The sequence below is a fragment of the Condylura cristata genome, unplaced genomic scaffold, assembly GCF_000260355.1.
Source record: "Condylura cristata isolate star-nosed mole 26May11 unplaced genomic scaffold, ConCri1.0 scaffold00021, whole genome shotgun sequence".
NCBI lineage: Eukaryota > Metazoa > Chordata > Mammalia > Eulipotyphla > Talpidae > Condylura > Condylura cristata.
Window position 1 is genome coordinate 3,489,331 of NW_004567122.1, and position 23,453 is coordinate 3,512,783.

The 23,453-nt window shown below is 39.8% G+C and overlaps 1 protein-coding gene across 1 annotated transcript in view; it reads right to left on the bottom strand.

Annotated features, from left to right (window-relative positions):
* COL25A1 (collagen, type XXV, alpha 1) overlaps nt 1-23,453 on the bottom strand; it is a 106,831-nt gene that overhangs the window by 48,612 nt on the left and 34,766 nt on the right. The window contains 6 exon segments of the mRNA XM_004695908.1: nt 2,418-2,453; nt 2,859-2,891; nt 8,672-8,716; nt 11,638-11,664; nt 13,473-13,526; nt 21,556-21,600. Of these exon segments, the coding sequence (XP_004695965.1) occupies nt 2,418-2,453; nt 2,859-2,891; nt 8,672-8,716; nt 11,638-11,664; nt 13,473-13,526; nt 21,556-21,600 (240 nt within the window).

Genomic DNA, 23,453 nt, shown 5'->3' on the forward strand with positions numbered 1-23,453 from the left:
GGAGTTTTTTTGTTAACTGTTCCCTTCTTGCCAACTCCTTGACTCAGGATCTCCTGAGTTGAGTTCTTGGGTATACACAGCACAACATCACATCTAAGTCACAAATAAGAATAGGTTTGTTTTTCTACCCCAAGGATACTTGTCCAAGTAGATTAAAGCTTACACAAATACACCAAACTTCTGGCTGTCTGCTTACTTCCATTAGAAGTAACCCTGGCTGCCGTCAAAGTCAGGAGTCCACTTGCACCCATGTCCCTGTGGCCATCTGACCCTGAACTTTCAGAAACAATTCAACTTTGTCCATCCCTACCAATGGGTATAAAGAATTCTTCCTCCTTAATTAAAAAAGTACATTTTCCAATAATCTCAAAACCTGAAGACGGGAAGACAAGACTTATGCCATAAAACATATCACCTACCTTATAAATCTATACACTTAACAAACATGCTAACTTACATATGGATCACACACTCTGCTGTTCAGTCTTCAAGAAACCCCACTAGAATGAAACCATTTCTCCTCTATGAATGCTCCTCTAACTAACTTTCATACTGGACAATACTAGACAGTGGAAAGCAAATTGATAAGTTTTTCCCTGTTTCCCCAAATGCTCTGCTTTCGTGAGTATGTGGCTAACACAGGACCTTAAATACCAATGAATCGGCAAGGGTGAGAAAAATGCTAGGGAAGATCTCAATTCTGTACTCAGTTCTGTTTCTCATGTTCTAGTCTAAATAAGCAGCAAGCAGGGGCCTATGCTACTTTTGGGGTAAATACTGCAACTCCAGATATTAAACAAAGGAAGTCATAAATATTGTGGGAAATTGAGATTGTGTCTAAGGGTAGAATCTGGCCTAAATATTAATGAGGGAGATGTTCATTTCAGGGCACATATTCTTTCAGACAGGTTGTAAGCTTTTAATGACCCCGCCCTTCTCTCAATATAATTCAAAACAGATTTCTAATGAAAATACAAAGGAAATTCAGTTTTCCATATGCAGACCTATAAATTTCCTGAAATGAATCTAAACTGTGTTTCTCAATAATTGTGTAAGGCAATGATTTACTAAGCAATTGAAAATCAATTTGGATCTTGCACTCTGAAAACAGTGGAACCTATATGAGATTGCACCAGATTTGTTTTGTTTTAAAGGATAAAGCAGTCTTGGAGATATTTCTTTTAGATATTTCAGATTTGGAGAGCAGTTTAAATTTTGTTCGTAATTTTTAAGACTAAAGGACCTAAAATCAGATCATCTGAGAAGATTTGCTGCTTTTTTTTTAACCAAAGCAGACCTGGCATTTCTTTAACAGCATCATTAACTTCAAACTTCCTGCTTAAAGAATCACTAAGAAATAAGAAACCCAATAACAAAGCTTGCAAAATTCTTCTGAAATCTTTGAAAAGTTTTAAATTCACCTAATTCTTAAGTTCACGAGAAAAATCTATTTTAAATTTAGAGCAACTCTGAAAGACTTTCTCAAAATGACTGTGATCCCCAGGTTTTCAAACAAAGGAATGATTCTCTCAATGTTTTCAAGCATGTAGGAACATTACGTTATGGTGTCCTGAAGCTCCAATATACTACAGTGGGGTTTATTCTCTTTCTCTCTATGCTAATGAGATAAACTCCACCTTTCTACTCTTATATTTTTCCAAGACACCAACTATAGCTAGACAAAGGCAGGGTTATGATCGTAATAGATGAAACCTTCAGGTTTTCTGGTTATCAACACTACTTCCATCATCTAAAATCTTACCACACTGGGCATTGATATCAGATATTCAGACAATGAATGTCTAAGAGCGGCTTTCTGCCTTTGACTCAAAGAGAGAACATGAATCTAAATGTAGTAATGGCAAATTCTCTAATTTATCACTGAAGCACAAATAACAAACATAAAAAGCAGCATACATATCCACAGATGGGTTAAAGTGGTTAGTGTCCAATCAGTAGCTGAGTTATTAACAAGTGTCTTTGTATAACCTAATAAATTGCCTGCACGGGTAGCTGTGATTTGCATAAAAGATGATCAGTAGGGAACTATTTGCAATGAAAAGAAAATACTTTCCAAGGCACTGTCCATCTCTCGCTACTGAGCCAGTCTGTAAGTGCTCACAGGAACATGCATATACCCCTGTCCTGGCCGTGCAACGCTGCGGGTCCTTGTTAGTCTCAGACAGCTGAGTGAGGCAGACTTCAGGTCATAAAGTAAGTATCCTTAGACATGGACAGGGTCTGTTTTCACATTTTGCTGTGGCCAGCACCAATCCTTTTAAAATGCAAAATAATCAGTAACATCGCATGCAAAGCATCATTTTTGCAATCATGGTCTTCATATTACACAGTGGACAAGAGATACAAAATTATGAACATGAGAACACAAAAGGAACACATCAGAATGGAGAGATTACCTTTTGCCCTGGACGACCAGATTCTCCGGGTTCTCCCTGACCAAAGAAAATCAGCGATGAAAAGCATACTCTTGCAAGAATTTCCCAAAACCATTCAGTCTCTGGACACGTTCACAGAGAAGGCCCAGCATTCTTCTTGGTCACTTGTTCCATTCACTTTTTTCTGTTACTCTGCCTCTCACAAGACACAGGAAAACCTGTTGTGTGAATCTACCTAAAGCTCACATACAAATCCAGGTTCCCATAAAAAAACAGAAAGAGAAAGGAGAGTGACATCGTTTATCTAGTCCTCATCAGATTCTGGCAGAGGCTCCCAGCTGTGGATGGAAGTCAATATGGCGGGAGACTTGGGAACAGGGTCAGACTGATCAATGTGGTAAAAAGGGTTACAAAAATCAGAAGCTTAACTCTTCGGACAATCACCTGCAAAGGTCTAGTTACCTTAATTCCGGCAGCAGATGATCCAGGGTCACCCTAAAAGAAAACCCATAAGATTATTCCACACGATACAGGAATAGGAAGCATGTGAACTGTCATTACCCACTGGGATGACTGGGCCTGACTGGGCCTGTATCTACTAAACTGTCATCTCTTTCCAAGACAGTATACTTACTAAAACCTTTGCGTGTAAAGGACTATAGTCCTTGAAAGAATGACATTCTCTTTTCTTAACACAGCTAACACTACGTTCTAAAGCACTCAATTACCATCTTGGGATTAGTTTTGTGATCGTCTTTTTTCTGGAGCTTATTAATGCCACTGTCTGTCAAGTTTCTGGAATTTGCCTGACCCTGGAGGTCTTTAGAAAGTCAGCATACAACAGATGAAGTCAAAAGGTTAATAAGGTCGAGATGGGAGAAGACACGTACCAAGTGCCTTCCTCCGGAAGCGCCGCCAGACTGCCAGCCCCACCATTTTCTACCTTTATACTTATTTCGTTGTGAAGCAGTCACCAAAAGTCACAGGATGATGGATGACTTGTGGGTGATAGAGATACCTGTCTGATTGGAGGGAAAATCCTGAGATAGAATCTGGTTTTCTAGAAGGCACTGCCTTCCATCTGGACCCATAGGAGTGGACCCCGTTTCTAAGGCGAATACGTTACAAATAGGGCAGATAACAACTACTGGAAGTAGGTGTGCAGGAGAGCAGGGGGTGTTGATGATTTCTGAAATGTGGCCAGCCAAGGCTGGAGATTTTCAAGCTCCTTTAGCCCTCCGTCCCGTGAACATGCTAACAGGGAACATATAGGGAGAAAACAGTCACCTAAGACAGGATAGAAACAGCTTTAGGGCAAAGCACAGTGGGTTTCTTATCTATGGGGTTATCTGAATGTATTTCCTCTTTCTAGATTTAGGAAGCTGCTCATCAATGTCTTTTAGAGGTGAAGCTAAGGCCCCTGTAGATGGAACCTTGTCCCCTCCCTCAAGTCCTTTTTTTTCTCTCCACACTGGCACCTTCTCTACCTTCAGTGTTGCCTCAAAGAAGCCATCACTCACCACCTTAGACACAGATCTCCACCCCTCACCCATCCCAGGCAGCGTCACACTTTGTGGTGTCTCTCACTTTTTGCTTCATACTCTGTGTTGTGTTTGCTGCCTATGCATGGTCTGTCGCCCCACTGGACAATCAGCCACATGTGGGCAGATGGCCAGTCTGCTCTTCATGCCTGCCCTCTCGTCTATGCTCAATGCGTAGAGTTGGGCACGTTTTAAAAGGGCTGTCTAAAGCATGTCAGCAGTCAAGGAGTAAAATCAAAAGAAACTTTAAGGAAGAAAAGAATTTAGAAGAAGGAAATAATAAATTAGTTTGGGAGGAAACATACATGTGAGTTTCATTGACATCTGTAATTGCTATCATGCAAGGAGAAAGGAAAACATGAAGAAACACAAGGACATAGACCCAAATTCTGTCTTAGTGAAGAGTGATACTTATTTCTCTTTTTAGTTATTAACATTTCAACTATGTTCCAACAGGAAGGGAAATAAATGTGGCTAATAAAATGATACTTATTCCTGTTTCTACCAAATCAGGTCTGAAACTCAATGAATCAGGTTTGCAATCATTTGCACAATAAGACCTTTGTATTCATAAGAGCAGTTTTGACTTTGCTAAGTCCTTTCTTTCGTCTCATTCATACCTCACAAAACTCCCAGGAGATAAGGCAGATATTACTGTTCTCCTTTAACAGATGAGGAAATTGAAGCAACTAGAGGTTAAGTGAATTTTGGAATTCCTAAAGTCTATTGCTGTGCTGTTATATTTTTTTTAATTATTGGAACAAGAATCACTGGCTTACTTCATTTGACAACAGGGCACAGAAGCTGGGGCAATCTTATGAATAAAATGAAGTGGCTTACACTGACCATAGTTATAAAGCTTTTTTATTTTCAGGTTTAAATGGAAAGTGAGTTGATAATCCACTAATGAGAATAAGGACTAAAGTCAGTTCTCAGAGAAAGTGGATGGGAAGAAAAGGGCAGTTTTCTGAAAGGTTGATTTATTAGTGGAAATTGGAGCATTTTATGTGATGGGCAACTAAGAGTGATAGTTTCATTCTCTTTTAAAAAACTTACACACTGTGAAATCTCAGGAATTTTTGTAGCTTTTAAGTGACTGGGCAACTGCTGGAAGACATTTGTAAGTAAAGCATTTAAAGGATAATAGTACAAGTGGTGGAAATCAAACTAGGTTTATAATTCTCATCCTCCAAAAGAGAAAAGGAATACAGAGTTACAGTAGGAGGAAAACCAACGTATGCCACTAGCCTCATGACTTTGTTGGTTTGTAAATACAAGTTTTCATGGCATCACATGGAAGACAACTATGAGAAGATCCTTGAGATAACTAGATTTGGTTTATTGTTGATTACTGAAGAACAAAGAGTTTTTCATTTGGTCCTGATTATTTCAAACCACACTCAGTATTTAATTATTTGTATGTGTTAATAAAGTCTATGTGGCTATAGGAAATGCATGTGACTTGATTTATGAACAGTAAATATTTATTGAGCACCACTTATGTGCTAGGCACTTTCTGGATGCAGAGAGACTGGGGTCAGGGGTGCCACCGTGAGCAGTACAGTTTTAATATTGTCTTTGTTCCATGCTTTAAACCATTTACTGCCATAACCATACAACAATATCATTGATTGCAAGCAAGCTACTTTCTTTTCATTTTTAAAAAAAACCTGGGCTAGGAAGAGATGTTCATGTTTGGGAAATTTCTGTGTTGCTTTATATACAAAGAAAGCATGATATACCTGGCACAGAAAGAGAGTCATACCATTCCACAAAAATAAGAAGCTGTTGAAAATAGAAAACGAAAGACTAACTTTATTCAGTATATATTTATTGTCTTCCAAATACGAGCCAGAGACTTGGGTGGATGGTGGGAGCCCAACAGTCTGGCATCAGATAGTTTTCCTTTGTTTGTTATTTCTTTTTCTGTGACCTGATGTCAATTATAAAAGTAGGAAGGGTAGTGATAAGGTCTGGGGGGTACTTTAGAGTGCCGTGGGCACATGTGGAAGGTGACCCACCAATTTAGAGGAGACAGAAGGACTGCCCCATGGAAATGATTTACAACCTCAGGGTCTCAGTGGACTGAAGAATTGGATTGGAAGGTGGTAAGGTGGAGAAACAAGACTGTTCTAGCTAAGGAAATCATCTGTGTTCAGATAGAGAAGGCCTTGCATCGATGGAGAGGGCTGGGCCTTTGCTGTGACTCCCCACGTGGTGTGGTTTCTGAAAACACTCAGTGGTTGCAAATCAAAGATACTACCTGATAGGCATGAACTAAGAAGACAGGAGTGGAATGGGACAGAGAATGGGAGCAAAGTAATGAAGATAGATAGCTGAGAGCAAGAAAGTCAAGGAGGAATTCCCAAATCAACAGAAAAATGATGGGGAGACATGTTCGAATCACAGAGTGCTTCCTACGCACTCACTTTTAGGTACGGAGAAATAGATAAGAAATCCATGCTACATTTGCTGGTGGGATTCCCAGAATCCCACAGATATCACAGTAACTCCACACAGGATGGAAATCAGTCACCAGCAGGCTTTTCTTAAACCTTGCGTGCATCAGCGTTACTGGCCTCACAGAAATCCCAGCCTCTTGGATTTTACACACCCACAGCATTTCCAGATGCCCAGTCTCGGAAGGCCTAGATTGCTTTACCATCCAAAGCCACGGAGTTGGATCAAAAGGCAAAAAAGTCCTATTAAAGTGAATCAGTCAATGACGCAATTTACTATATCGATGGCAGCAAAGCAGCATTTTTTTGATTTTACATCTCAAACTTGGTAAGAGATGAATGAGCTTCACATACTGAACCCAAAGGCCATGGAAAGAGTGTTTCCAGCATGCTGGAAACAAATTATATGACAGAAGCAGGAAATGTTTAAAAAACACATCAAAAATTATATTCCAATTATAGCATACCCAGGGATGAATGCCACAGGTCAGATTACATCTTAAATGTTACAGATTCCCATTTACAATCCCCCGCTTAGACCTATTGGAAGTTTATAGAAATGATTTCCGTTTCAACTGAAGCATTTCTTGCACTTAATTTCAGTCGACTAATAAAAACGTTTTGATAAAATAGAAAAACAACCAATCTAGTTGGCTTCAATTTCCATGTGGTAAGAAATCAAACATTTATTGAGAATTTACTATGTGTGAGTCCGTATGGTAAATGATTTGCATGAATATAAAAAATCACAACTGTATTCCTTTGAGGTGAACTTGTTTTTTTTTTTTTTTCAAAGAAAAAAGTTACTTTCCTATTAGAAAATTAAAATTTCAAACAATGTTTAAAACAACAACTACTGGTCTATGTTCTCAAAATGAAGTTTTTCAAACACATCTTCTGCAGCACCAAATTCCCCCCTAAACCACATAAGTTGTAGTTCAGATGTGGCTTAAATGTTTCTGGCTTGAAGCAACTGCTCTCTAGGTGAAGACTTCCCTTCTCGAGCAGAGGCTGGCCACGCCAGCATCCCAGATCCAGCGAGCCATGAGTTGGGTATGACCCATGAACTAAGAATGGCTTTTAAATGGCTTTTAAAAATTGCAAGAACAGTCATATTACATGACATGCGAAAATGACATGAAATTAAAATTTCCGTGTCCAGAAATAAAGTTTTATGAGGCCATAGCCACACTCACTTGTATGCACATCGTCTGTGGCTCAAGTCACACCATGACAAAAACCATATGGCCCACGAGACCGAAAATATTTATTTTCTGACCCTTTCCAGGAAAAGTTCGCTGACTTCTAAAGCAAAACCAAAAGAGTTAAATATAACTTACATATCTGGGGTTTAACAATTTTGACTTGGAGAGTCATCGAGGTAATGGTGGGTCTCCTTTAACACCCGTGACACTGAGCAGAGGCAGCTGACAGGGCACTTACATGTGTGGACACAGTGGTTCTCAGTGAGAGGTGATTTTGTCCCCCAAGAGACATTTGGTGACATCTAGGGGCAAGTCGTCACAGTGGGGGACGCTGCTGGATCTCCTAGTCAGAAGCCCCACAAGGAGAATCATCCAGCCCAACCCCAGGAGAGCACAGTGTTGATGCTGAAAAAACCTGGCTGAAACTGAGAGTCCACTTAAATCTCCAGAACAGTCCTCAAATACAAACACTGTTGCTACCTGGTGACATTGGTTTCCTCCTACCACCCACGCTATATTTATATTAATATTTATAAGAAGGAGAAAGATAAATTTCTCTTTATCGTATGGGCATGTTTTGGGATTCCCCATTATCCATCTGTAGTATCGTAATTTTCAAAGTGAAATACACTTCTCAGTTTTGACTAAATGAATCATTCTTTTTTATCACTCAGTTAATTAGCATGATATAAAGAAAATACAACTGATTTATACTTTCACTTTCTTTAAAGATCTTTTCCTCCTCCTCCTTCATATTTAGCATACATGGGATAAATCCCATTCCTTTGTCAAAGATGTCTACAAAGCACAAATCCAACATAGCTAACCACTTTCTAGAATCCATGACATACCATTTTACTTTTTAAAATGTTTAAATCTGTGACTGGACTCTGTGGGGGTAATAAACCTTGTAAAGTAAATCCTCCTGTAGAATTATCCTGTAGAATTATCTTGGATTTTGTTCCATGAAATGCGGACCACCCACGACCTCTGTCAAAATCTCCCCTTTTCTACACATCAGGTGACAGTTCTCGCTCACACACATACTCTCTTATCCCACAACACTGTACCTTTTCGCCTGTGTCACCTTTGGGGCCGTGTTCTCCAGCATCTCCCTAAGGGCGAGAAAATAAAGGGGTGACGTGAGGCAAAGAACACCTTTCCTTACCGTAGGTAGCGCTACCTATTAAAGTCCGCTCTAACTGTTCTACCTAGCTAATATACTCCTACTTGACCGATTCACATAAGTTCTTCTTTTATTATTATTATTATTGCAATACCATTTGCTTTACATGATTGTTAGTGTTTTGGAAGTACAGGACCCCCACTCCTCAGGGGTGGTCACCACAATGCACCCCCCCAAGTACCCACAGTCCTCTGTCCGCATTCCTCTCACTCTGGATGCCTCAGATCTATAGTCAGAGCTCAAGGGTTGATTTTAAAGCTTATCTTTAACTCTTTGTTTGGTTTCTTTATATTCCATAGATAAGTGGCAACATCAGGTATTTATGTTTCTCCTGGCTTATTTCGCCTAGCATCACATAGACTCTATAGCAAGGAATGTGCTGAATAAATGAAATGACTCCCTGATATTAATAGAGAACAGTGATTTCTCTGACTTCTAAGTGTTTATTCTGGCACTTACCACCCACCAAGTCCAGCTCTGCTGGTGCTCCAGCCTGGCTGAGACTTTCTCCTGCACTTATTGTTCACAAGTGACACGCACACTTCCTTCCCCTGCACTCCCACCTCCAGACTTCCAACACCTCATCCCTCTGTCTCCAAGCCCATCTTTCACCTCCAAGGGCAAGGCATTATTCTACAAGCCCAAGCCTTAAATACGGGTCAATCTGCACCTACATCTTATTTATTAATGAGATAAATATCTTACATTGGAAAACTTTAAAATCTATATAGTAAAATAGTGTTTATACTTCCTTTGTTATTTTCTGATTTTGCAAAATCCCCTATTTTTTTTAACATACAAAAATGCTTATAGTGGGTGTTTATCCCCGTTATTTTGAGATGTCTTCTCTCTCCTCCCTCACTGACATCTTTCATTCCACAAAGCAGTGCACTGATCCATCTTTGCATCCATCAATTCTGAATTCTTTAAATAGTTTGTCCCAGTGGTGACAACATGGACTCTGGCGTCAGAGAGACCGACTCAAGTTCTGGTACCAACTGCACAAATAAAATTCTCTTTGCACCATGCTTCTCACGTATAACACAAAGGCAAGAACATGGTATGGAATCATAAGAACTAAACATATTGTGTGTAGGAAAAAACAGGACTGGCTCTGACAGTGACAGTCCATTCTTTCCTGTATATTCCATCAGCAGGATGTCCCATGTCTACCTTCAAAAGAGGGCACACTATGCAACCATTTAAATTTTTCCTCAGAGTAAGAGAGAAGCTAGTGATCGTAGAGAAGCCAAGGAGAGAGCCTTTCACTTTCTCCTCCCCATTTTCTTGTGTCAAATAAGCATAAAGCTAATGTGCTTAGGAGTTTTTCTACAGTGACAGATACAGCACAGCGGCCAGTAGCTCTGAACCCCTAGGAGGGGCTGGTGCTGCTGTGCCTCCTGAACTTCTCCACAAGAGTCATCTGATGGCTAATTAATCTCAAGTTAATTGCCATGACCTGGCTGGATGCCAACTAAGCATACTGACAAACTGTTGTGAGTGATCTTTGATGGACAGCCACCTAGCATCCTTACAGAAAACTGCCTGGCAAGCCTTTATTAAAAAACAAAAGGGACAAAATAGTCTTTCTCATTAGGAAAGCTGCTCAGCGTGCTGGAGCATGGGAGGCCCTATTGCTGGCTGCCCTCTGTTTGCATAAATGTAATGCTGAAAAACAAAGTTGCGTCTGAGAAGTTTTAGGAAGCGCATTCTATGGTGTCTGGTGGCTTCCTGTGCAGATGTCATTAAAGCAAGTGCAGGAAAACAGGAACATTCGTACCACCGACATGAAGCAAAAGTTACAGGACACCAGCACATCCAGGAAGATTTAACATTTGATTCCGCTTCTCCTCCTGGTTCTCTTTCTGGCTCTTAGGGGGATTGTCTGTGGGACAACTGTCAGGATGGCAGCTGCAGGTCAACATCTGGATCACTTTAGCCTGGTGACCTAAGAAACAGCAGAGCCAGACGTGAAGGCTTAGGAAAGTACTGAGTGGCACTGACCAGTGGCTAGATTGGACATCTTGCAAGTCCAGGTATGTCTGAAAATCACTGAAAAGCTGCCCTGTGTACAGAGATGGAAGAGAAGATGCTAAATGAAATAAGCCTGTTAAGTACTCGATGGTGTCACTCGTGCGGAATATAGAGAAAACAAACTAGGAACCAGAGAAAGACAAGAGGAAACCACTGGAAGCTGACTGCAGCATCAGATGGGGAGGGGTGGACGCAAGTGGGAAAGGAAGCACCAAGGTCTACGGTGGTGAGTGACGAGTGCTTTGACGGCGGGTACCCTATAGCCGTGACAGCTGGTGGGAGAATCCCAACACTACCACAATCAAAGAATAAGTTGTTATTTAAAAAATAAAAGGCTGATATAGAATTTTAATTTTTAATCAAGATGTACTGATTTATCCTTTTTTTACAAAACTATAGTTTCAGGTGTGCAGCATTGCACCTCGGTTTGAGTTTGATCCCTCACCCCCATCTAAGTTCTAATGCGACCACACTGTCGCACAATATCATCATATGACACCCTTCCCCTCACTGAGCCGCTCCCCTCCCCACCCCGCCAAAGCCCCACCACATCTTTTCAGAGTCTAAGAGTTAATTCTGGGGTATTTGGATACAGAATGTTCCAATGCTCTCTCTTTTTCCATCATTTCTTTAAATTTTTTTTATCCAGACTTCCATCATGCATAAGGACCACACTGTTTTTCTCCTTCCAGTAAGTAACAGCCTTGGGAAAAAAGGCTCTCTTTTAATCTACTATGTCCATTTATCTATATTTCAACTTGATATAATTTTGAGGAAAAGACTGATAACAACAGAATTATTCATTCTCGCTCATACCTTTTCACCACGTTCTCCGGGCTCTCCCTGGGTCAAAGCACAGAAATAGAGTGACATATTAAATTATAAAACACTTAGTTCAGCAACACCAAATAAAATCAGATACTGAACATGCCAGGTCAATGACATGTGACACCTTCTACTTTGTAATATACAATCACTGCATGAAACAAGTGGTTACAGCATGGAGGACTGGAGCAGGATATAATCTTAATGTAACCTTACATGTTTGCTTTTAGAGAAGCAAAGAAAGAAACAGAAGATGATCAGCAAGAACCTGACTTTGGGGTGGCAAAATGTGGTGGCACCCCAAGTCTGGAGATAGTTCATCCTCTGTGGCTGTCTACTCTGCCCAGTCTCGGAATGGTCAAGGTGGGCCGGCAGCCCCTGCCAGCTACCCAGTGCTGTGAGTCTGGAGGTCCGGTGCCACCTGAACTGTCTCCCCTAGCATGACCATGAACTGTGTCCTGACCCTGGTGACCTTCACAATGCCACGAGCCTGCAGGTCACCAGCATGTTCACAACAGGGAGAATTCCAGGAGCGTGGGTGTCTTCAGGAAAGCCAGATGGGGCAGAATCAACCCCTTTACTTAACCACCAGGGCCAGAGGAGGGCTAGAAAGTAACGCGATTGTCCTCAAGTTCACTTTCCCTAGCAAGGGACAGGAGAGGAGGAGTTCTAAAGTCAATCACATACATTATGGTAATAGGCCCCTTAGGAAAGTCTGAGGGAGTATGGCCATAAGCTGAGACTGCTTTAAAACACGGTGTAAAGTGATTATTACATTTAAAAAAAATCATATCCCATTAAAGAAGTCAATTTGGAGGCAAAAACTCTTTCCACCCCCTGGCACTCAGCCTGTCCCTTGGTTTTCTGAATGTCTGGCCTTCTCGCCCTGTTGGGCATCCATCCCATCATCACTAGGCAGCGTTAAGGCCATGCGTTAAGCATTAATTCCTATCATTTGCCCTTTTAGCATCAAGCAAGAAAACGAAGAAGACAGGAGAATGGCTGTGGTCCCAGAAGGAGTATTTTCTTTCCTCTTCTGCAGGACAAAGGACAGGGTCATAAATTTAGGTCTGTTGAAGCTTCTGTCGATAGCAACTGATCTGCAAAACCATGTGCGAGCATTTGTGGGGGGGTCACACCAGCACAGCTGATGGCACCAGACACAAGTTCTGCACTTCAAGGGATGGTCCCTCAAAGGACGGGATTTGTCTGTCTGTTTGGTTTAAAATGACACTGTCGCCAATTGTTTCATGTTTAAGAGATTCATTTGTTCTTTAAGAAACAAAAGTTGCAAAGTAAAAAAAAAAATCCTCATTACATTTTTCCCTATTTAGTAATTCGACTATGTCCATTTTCTAATTTTAAATATGTCACATCTTTATTCTGCTCTTCATCTGATTAAATGGTCATGTTGGGGAAGGGCTGGAAATGGCCAAATCTTGAACGAAAGTCTCAGTGGCACTACAAGTATCATCTTCACCGAGTTTCGCAAGTGTAGTGTGCACCTTGGGCAGAAGTGGCACCGTCCACATTTTAACATATTCAGCAAGTGGTCCAAAAACAACAGTCTTATTTGAAACATGGGCTTTCTCATGTTATTGAAATATCCAGGAATAAAGAGTCTGGACATTCACATTCTATTTTTTTTTTTCGCATTTTGAATGCTAATAAGAATCATGGGCATAATTTATTCATTAGTCACAAGCATATTATGCTATCGACAAAAAATTTTATCCGCATAGGAGGTGAAAAAAAAACCGTACTAGCTTACAATTTCATGAAAATTCATGTCTTAAGGGACTCAACTTCATTTTATGGGTACTGACCTTTGGCCCTGGTACTCCATTCTGTCCTACAGCTCCAGGCACCCCAGGCTCACCCTTAAAAGAAAATACATATTCATCACTAAGGAATATCGACTACTTCAGTACAATATATAAATTCATAAAGAACATAAGTGACTGCTAGTATAAATATAAGTTAGTGTAAATTCAAAATTTTATGTGCTGGAGACCAAGCAGACAACAGAGTTACCTTCCTTTGTTTAACCTTTTCTCCACTAAGAAAGCTGAAGCACCAAATAATGGAAATGAACATTGAGCAAAGTACAAGGCACGTAATAGGCATCAATTACATATTTGTTGAAGACACCTGAAACTATAAGACTCTCTTGATGAAGAACTTTTAAGTGATTCATCAGCTTGGGAAAATAAAGACTAAATCATATTCCTTAGACTACTTTGAGTGAACATTCCCCAGTTTAAAACTTGAAGAACCCACATATTTTTGAATTCAACTTCACACTTGTGGACCCATTTGACATAAAGTAAAAAGTGAGAATGACTTTGATTTGTCTTTTATGTTTTCACTATAAAATAGAATAAAATATTCAGACTTTTGTGATAGACATATTGAGTGATAGGCATTTGGGTTAAAAATGATAAGGTTGGCCCTCCCTGGTGGCGCAGCGGGTTAAAGCACTGCACTGAGAAGCTAAAGCTACTTTCGCATGAGTTCAAATCCCGCCTGCCCCGGAGGAGACCACATGGCGAGGCAGACCTCTCCTGACCCGCCCGCTGCTCCCCTCAGCAGTGTACTTCGTCCATCTGCCTGTTCTGCTCCCCGCTCTGTCTCTGGTGAAGCCTCTCACCGCCCCTGAGCCTCTCCAGTACCCCAGTTCTGTATGTACAAATAAATAAATCTTTAAAAAAAAAAAAAAAAAAAATGATAAGGTCAGGAAAGTGTCTACTTAAAGGGATGCTGGGGGTGTCAGTCTTTCTAGACTGAACCAGCAATTTCTCTCCCTTTGGAAAGGAGTCCTGGACAAGACACTTGACACGATCTTCCAGCCCCCGGTTTCCATGTGGCTCAAACCAACATCAACTATAAATTCATTTTCACGTACAAACACTGCTACAGCCATGGATCATGCATGCCAACTATGGAGCAACTCTTTTCCTTCCACTAAGGATAGTAAAGTTGCTCCCTACTTGATTAAAGAAAACTTTACAGAGCAGTTTTAGGTTCACAGCAAACTTGGTTTGATTTTTAAGAACACCTTTTAACTCATGTGAGGTAGGAAATGCATCTTTTATATTTGTGCTCTCAGCTTCAAAAACTTATCCGTGAAGGCTTATCATATTTCTTCAGTGCTAGAAACTTTATCTTCATTATCTAACTAAATTCTGACTTATTTCTAGGAGGTAGGTGCTATCTTTACGTCCACTGAACAGGTGAAGAAAATAAGGCAACAGAGGCTTGAGTGATTTTTCCAGTATACAACTATCCAAAATGTGAGCTCCCTTACTCTAGGTTGAAATGGTGTGTTATAAACACTACAACACATGGTGAATTTCTTGAATACATCAAGAAAATGGGATAGAGCAGATGATGACTATTCTTATCCTTGTTATCATTTGGCTATACTCCCTGTTTGTGAACAACTCCTAGAATATATAGACACCTGAACTGAGTATCACTTACAAAAAGATGATTTATGTACCTCTACCACATAAATGAAACCATGCAAGGCTTATCGTGTCTTTGTAGAAGATAAGATTTTTTACTATGATACTGGATTATTAGCTTTGCTGAAGTCTGAGGCTCCTGGAAGAAATTCTGCTTCCTATGTAAAGTGACATGATAAACGTAACATATGCATTTTTCATGTTAAAACAGCAAAACTTAGAATAATGATGGGCATGATAGCAGAATTTTGATATTCCATTCATAGTTCACAAAGAGTCAGAACTTGGAAACAGAATATACCCCAAAGAAGGACTATCATTTACTATGCAAGCAGAAAAAAAGAGCTATTCAGTCTGCTCTCTTCAAAGCATCTACAGCAGGATGCACTAATATCATAACTCATGGTGTAATGCAAACAAGAGAGGTTGCCAGGGAACAATGCAAACTCTGTTTAGACTTTCAAAGAATAACCATGGTAGCCAGAATTGTTTTTGAAAAAATGGTTAAGCCCCTGGAAAGGGACAAAATACATGCTGAGATTCTGAAGCAAGGAAGAGAAACGTTGCTTAGGTATCTGCCTAGCATCCACCCTAATATATGAACATCGAGGGGCCAAAACATGATCCCTTTGAATCTTTGATTTCACATATTGTTAAAGTAATCTTTTAACAGAAAAGGAAACAAAAGATTGCACCCATAATCCTATTACTCTATAATAATTGTTTTCACTTTGTCCTGTTTCCTCCTAGTGTTTTATACTTAGGCTTATGGATTTTCACGATTGTGAACTTACTGCATTGCCTGATGTTCTGAATTTTTATCATGTTATTCTGACCTTTTTCACACAATATTCACAACTGTCTTGTGAAGAGTTGGATTAGTATCTATCAAGTCAGGTGTGATTAGTTCTTGAATCAGTCCCAAATTATCAAATACTAAGATGGCTTCCAATTTTTGCTGCTAAAGCAAAATTCCGTTTGCAAATAATTTTATATTGCTTTCCAAATGGTTCTGAGTTTTCACCTGCTTACTCCATCTTACACAGCCTCAGCAGCAAAGAGTGTCACAGTTCTAACTATGCGCTTGTGTATTTTAAAAAGCAAAATGAGAGTTTACTGTGACTAAGTTTTATTGTTGTCACCAGTAAGGCTACACTGGTGTTTATTAAAATTTAAAAAAAAGTAAAAAGTGAAGGAAGCTGTGGCTGGATGAAAGGAAGAAAAAAAATGACTAAGATACTTTATTTTAAGAGTATATGAAGACTATTATTTGGAAGACCAGGAGAGAGCATGTGTTAATGCCCAGACTTGGTTTCCAGGTCTCCAGAGAGGTGGTTATGATGGCATGTGGTGGAGCTCTGTTGGACAGTTGCTCGGAACCATGCCTTGCAGTTCTAGAGTGCATAACCGCTAACTCTGAAAGAGAGAGAAATGAATTAAAATAACTCAGTTCTCAAGTGGAACCCACGAAAGGCCCAGACTGTTGCAAGACACTCTCCCTCAACTATGAATGGAGCAGGAGCCAGAAATCAGTCACTTCCTTGACTCTCAAAAATCAAAAACTGGAGAGACGTTTTGAATAATCCATTGCCCGGTAAATGCTGCTGCAAAAAAATTTATTAAAAAAAAAAGTTTATTTATTTATTTATATATCTATTTACATAATTGCTCATTTTACAACAATGTTAACTTCTCCCCTCCCCCACCGGTCATCACCATAGCCCCCCCACATTCCTGGCTCCTCAGATCTCTCTCTGACCCTCTCCCCTGTAGGATCTCTCTGGTTTATAATTGTCTGTTTGCTGTGCTCAGTGAAATAAGTCAGAAGAAAAGAGAAAAATAACGAATGGTTTCACTTACAAGAGGAATTTAAGAGAACCAAATAAGACAGAGGGGGAAAAAGTGTATTGTCATTACTATACACAACACAACAGAAACAGACAACTTGCTGCAAGAGAGTTTAATGCTAATGAACAAGAAAGCAAAAAACCCAGGGCATTCAAACCTCCAGGGACTTAATTCCTTTCATTCCATTTAATGAGAGTCAAGGCAGCAAAGGAGAGGAGCTGAGTGGTTATAGTAAGGCAATGAGGAAACAAAAATAATGACGTTCTCTTTGCCTGCTGCACTGGCTTGGGTAGATGTTAGGGCTTTTGGAAGTCCGAGATCACCCATTTATCTGCTCTCTCACAATTCTTATAATAAAAATGCCATTAGGATTAGGCTGTGAGGGTTACTGTGAAAAGCTGTGACACCCTTGGATAAGAGATGAAAGGACTCTGGATGCAGGAACCAAAAGCTAATTAAAATTTAATGTACTTCAAGTCACATAGCTCTCTGGGCTAGATTTCTGTAAGAGACAAGAATATCAATCTTTTATTTATATTGTATTTTGATGTTTTAAAAATATCAAATTCTAGAAAACACTTAAAAATACATGAAACAAGGGCATGTGATATTTCTCTTTTGCTCTTGGGAACAACCCCTGTGACTCTGGGCCTTGGGAAAATTCTAGTTTGCTTAGACAAAATAACTGTTTTTCAGTCCTGAAAATCTCTTAACTTTATTTTCCTAGAAACAAAGAGGCAAGGATGTGAACTGTACAAATTAGACTTCTGACGCCCCCCTCCCCCCAATCCCTTGATCCCCAATGTTATGACATGTATACCTGGCAGGGCCCGGAAACAGATTGATCTTCAAACCCAGTATTACAAACAGGGGTTCTAATTATACAGGGAAGAGTTGCTATTTTAAAGTTCCCACACAAAAATATGCAAAGAAAAGTTGTAGACAAATTATTTCATCAAAGGATTCTTCAGTTTAAAAAACAGTGCTACCAGAAAATTATTCTGAAAGTCTCTAGGTTCTTTAGTGTATGTGAAATAGGGTTTAGTTAAATATGCAAAACCAGGTTTCTGCAAGTGCAATTCTGTGTGTGTGTGTCTGTTTGTCTGTGTGTGTGTGTGTGTGTGAGAGAGAGAGAGAGAGAGAAAGAGAGAGAGAGAGAGAGAGAGAGAGAGAAAGACAGGTGGGTGAGAGGAGATGGAGAGAGAAAAGAGAGAGAAAATGAATCATGGAGCACAAATCAAATGTTAACTCTACCTGAAGAGTTAACATTTCAGGTCAACAAGATCTATTCATGAGAACGTCTGTGTCCAACACAATCAGTCAGACATTCCAACATTCCACACCTTTAGATAAGGCTGAATTAAATGTGCCCTAAGTGTTCTGCTGTTGGAAACAAATCCAAAATACAGATCCTGAAACAACAGCTTCTAGGATTGCAAGCAAAGGATCCTCATCGAAAGGTGACATGGACATGTGGTATCTAGTGGAGACTTACAGGAAAATTAATACAGTCTGTCTCTCACTTTACAAATGTATGTCCTCTTGAGCACAGAGAGAAGAGGCGCTTAGAGAGGGCCCAGGAGGAGGAGAGCACAAACATCTATGCCAGACCACGCCTCTCACTTCCCCACGCTGCCAACACCTTCTAGATGATATGGGATGTGTCTTATCTTCCTCTAACTCATATCCTAGCCTTTATGCACCATTTTATACATTCACTTCCTTCCATTACGAATTTAACTGGCTTCTGTTCCCTTCTTGAGAGGTAGCCTAAGGTCATTTGCTGAAACTCTTATTTAAAATGTGATAACACTACTACAGGTAAATTGGTAACAGTTATTGATCACCTTGTGCAAGATGTTTCCTTACATACATTATCTAGTGAATACAGCAAGATCTAGATTTTACTCTGGAGTCTTAGAAATGTTAAATAATTTAAAAATCAAGAAGCAGGGCTTGCAGTATTCTCTATGTGACCACAGTCAGAACAGTCTTTCTACGCAATGCACCACTGCCAGCTTCTCACAGAAAGGACCTAGTCCTTCCTAGATTGAGATTCTGGGAAAAGCCAAATTCTTATGAGTTGAGTCCCACGTAACTGTTAATGTCAATCTTTTTTTCCTAATATGATCTAATGAACTGGGAGATGGTAACAAGAAATACTCAGCTTAGCAATCAAGGTGACCAAAATTTAAAGGGAAATAGTATAAAAAGTCACCACATTTATTGACCAAAGTCAATTACCAACATTGTTAAGTCTGGCTGGGAGGAATAAGAGTGGAAAGCAAACACAATAATTCCATAAAAAAAAGTCTTCTTATCTCTTGTTTTTCATGAGAGAAATTCTTGCTTTCTTATTTTCTAGTTGTTGTTTCCTAAATTTCTAATAGCTTTAGAAGTCAAGTACTTCCTTAGCCATTGTCTGAAGCTATTTTCTAAGTATCAAAAGTACTTCTTTGGAACCAGTGAAATCATAATGTGAAAAAAATGTTTTTTCAAGACAGTTTAAGTATATCAAGATGCTTCTTAAAAATCACTATGTCATCATAAGGTCTCTTAAAAAAAACAAATTCTGTAAGTCCAATGTGCAGTTCATATGCTGCATGCATGGATTTATTGCTCTAGTTCCAACTTTGTTTCAGTTGTCTAAGTAACCTTCTGCATCACTGAAGGGACCCCGTTTTTGTTTTTTTTAGGTTAAGTTGTGAGGAGTAAGAAAAACATTCTTCAGCTACTTGTCTTTAGAAAAGCACAAAATCATATAGCTGCTCTAAGTTTGACAGAAATCTTTAAATGTCACAGAGATGTGCAACAAATATTCATTATGTGTTTCCTTAATATATAATTTAAGCTTGGTGACTAGGACAAGAAAATGTCACATTCATTTTTCCAGCTAAGGAAAATGCATGTTTCTATTGCACAAATAAAGATCAGGCAGTTTTCATAAGCACAGATATGACAATTAAAACTTTTTTTTAGGTGAAAGTTTCCTATAAATTTTCATGATTGTCTTGAGGCTGAATAAAGAAAAGAAACAAATAAGAAAGAGCAAAGCATTTACCTTTGACATCCAAGTTTGGTTCTATATTTTGGGATTTTTTTCCCTAAATATTATCTTGACTTAAGTAATTTTCAAGCCCAAATTAAATTTGTGCTTATGTCTCCTGCCATAATGGGCAACATTCTAAAGAGAAAGTCCATCTTCTGTCTCTAGGATTTGTGAAGTCACTGGACATGCATTTCATGAAGCAGAGGACAGAGCTGTGTTCTGGGCAGTTAACCATCACCTGGCTGCAGGGTGTGTTTCACAGACTAACTGGTCCATGAGCCCGGGTTGAGAATATTCATTTCACTGGAAAAGTGAGCTATTTTGAAAACAGGGTGCTTCTTTTACAACTTAGATCAGTCAAATCGCTAGCCTGTCACTGAAATGAAATGGAGGGAAGCTCCAATAGCAAACACTGTCCGAAGGACTTTCTAGCCAACTCCTGACCCAACCAATTCTCTCATCCACCCTAGTAGGTGAGAACTGCTGTGGTCTCCCTTTTACAGATAAGAAACTGAGGCCAGAGACTCCAAGGAATGGACATTCTCATAGCCTCTCGGGCAACACGTGCCCTTGGCAACCAAGTAAATTTTGAGTGGAGATTGTCTGTCTTGTTAAAGAAGGATCGGCGGACCAGGAGGTATGGTCATGGAGGCCTGCTCTGTCTGTACGGGGTGGGCTTCTGAGGACACAAGACTCAGTGCAGAGTGTGGGGAAGAAAAGGCCACACCTCAGGGATTTCAACAAGCGGAAATCAATGGATTTCAACAGATCGGAGCTGTTCAGAAAGCTCCGAGGAAATTATTAAAATGCCTCTCCTGGACCTTGGCTCCTGGGCATCTGGCCCAACCAGTTGCTTTCCTGGTCTCTGTTGAGGGTTCAGACTGAGGACCATGGGGAAGCCTGTGGGGAGGAGGCTAGACCCAGCTGCAGTGCAATGCTGAATGCTGCATGCAACCAGGCTCCTGTGGAGGCATGTGGCAGGAATAAATGCGCACGTGGAGGTATGTCTATGGTGTTTTTTTGGTTTGGTTTTGTTTTTTAGTTTATCATCTCCTCCCTCCCATTATTTTTACAATATAATAAAAGTATACCACCAGAGCTTGATCAGTCTACTTAACTTCAAATTTCACTTAACAGCAAACAAAAAACAGTATCTGGATTTAGAAGAGTCCTTCTGTAAGGGTTACTTTCATTAATGACATAAACAATACATATGAGTTTTGCTATGATGAAAATAAGCTATAAGGCCTGTTATCACAATGGGTGTTACACATAGCATTTCTCCTACACTATATATATATTTATGAGAAAGATACGTTGTTTCTCAGACATAATGTCAAAATAGGATGGAAAGTTTTCTACGTCTCTGACTAAGGCTTCTTTACCAGTTAAACCAATTTCACCATATACCCATGATGTCCCTGCATTTTAAAAGTATAAACAGTTTCTTTATATGCACACGGCCATGCTACTAATAAAATAAATTGCTTTTGTGATTTGAATCTTCTTCAAATGATCAAAAATACTATATTCTACACAACTTACCATTTGTCCATTTACTCCGGGAGCTCCGGGAACTCCAACAGAACCCTAGGGAGACACATGAGAAGTGAGGTGACTTCATACAACCATTTCAATTCTCGATTTGTATAGTTTGAGTCAGCCATAACTTGACCTTGCTAAAAGATGGTGGGGTGCTAAATTTTACAGATCTTATCTTCAAGTTCAAATATAGAATAATGTGAGCAGATTCATCGAGCTTTCCCAGAAACCATGGCATGAACATTGAACCATGTTTCTAAATATCTATTTAATCTTAGTATGCTTTTAAAGAAACTTGTATTAGAAATCAACATGGCTATTAGAAAATCATGTGCCTCTGCCTTTGGGTACATTTCAGAAATAGGAACAAACCTAGCAGCGGCAGTAACGCTTGAGTTCCAGTAGTTTAAATACCAGAAAATAAAAAGGCAATTAAAAGAATATCCGTTTGTTCCACAAGCAGTCAAATCAGGGGCCTTGGTAAATCTGAGTTCTTAGAGATGGAACATTTTCGACCGAATCTTCAGAATGTTCATTGAGATCACGCAGGATTCTAAATGCCTTGAAAGTAGACTAGAAAAGTCAGATGTTACACAGTGGCAAGCAACAACACTACTTCTGCCCATCAAGTTTTAAGTTACATGTGTATGCGTGGCTGGCCAACACCCTCAGACGTCCATATGCATGGGTGGGATGTATGGGAGTGGCTGGACATATGTGGGGAGACGGGCAGAGTGCTGCCTGTTGAGAAAATCTGTACCACTGAACTGGATACAGGCACTCACAAAAGTTTCACACAGTGATGTCATTTCCCTCCACACACCTTCCTTCAGGCTTTGGAGAAACCATATATAAGTGAAATATGTTCATTCCTTGCTTAGCACTAGAAAACAGATTTTTGAAAGTAGATGTAGAAAATCAAATTTCTTTAATAATAATGAGAAAAATTTTAAGAAGGAGTGATTATAAACCTAAAACTGCCATGAAAAATGAAGGCCATAAAAAAGCATTGTTGTTGTATGCAAGACAAACAGAAATGGCAAGTTCCTCAGAGCTTTCTGTGGTTCTGGGGAGTGGGCGGTCATCTTACCCTAGGGCAGCTTTACAATTTCACACCACACTCAATAGAGACGTGATGGCAGAGTATTCTACCCACAAGCTGCCTCACAAGGCATTGCTTTTACTTGGTTTGTAAGATTAGGTTTCAACAGATACCACATGCCCCGCGCTTACAGGATTATAAGTCTCTTCTTTGATGGATTCCAAAGATAAAGAATAATTTCTTTAACACCTGTTCGAATACAATTGTCTTCTTAGGTCAAATAGCCATTCTTCCTTCTGATGGGGTGGGAGATGTCCCAGGGAACAGCAGCCGGCGTCTACCCCACACTGACGCACTTCCTACTCTAGACCTGAAGTAATTTTGGGGGGTACTAGACCTTCTCCTCTAGAATGTGCTGCTCTATTCTATGGCCATGGACAATGCTGAAACGCCAGCAGGAAGTTACTTTTCAGTCCCCTTGAGCAAAGGGGACATTAGTGAGCCACTCAGCAAGAGCACCCTTTGTTCTGGTCAGTTCTGTGGTCATTTGTGATTCATGTGTTTGACTAAGGCTGCACATTCAATTTGCAATGTGCATGGCCCTTCACAGTCTAAGGTTTGTCAAGATGCTTTACTAGTATTTGAATTAAAAATGTAATAACCCATGAGTTTGGTAGATGGCTTACAAAAAGAATCTGCTCTAGATATATTGGATTTTCTAGAACAAGTTGATTAGAAACTAATGATGCACAGACATGATTGTATTTTTAGAAAGCATGACCTACAGTAGCGAATTCCATTACCTCTCAGGCTAGCCATCAGGCATTGGGACAATAATTACTTTCACAGTATTCATTAT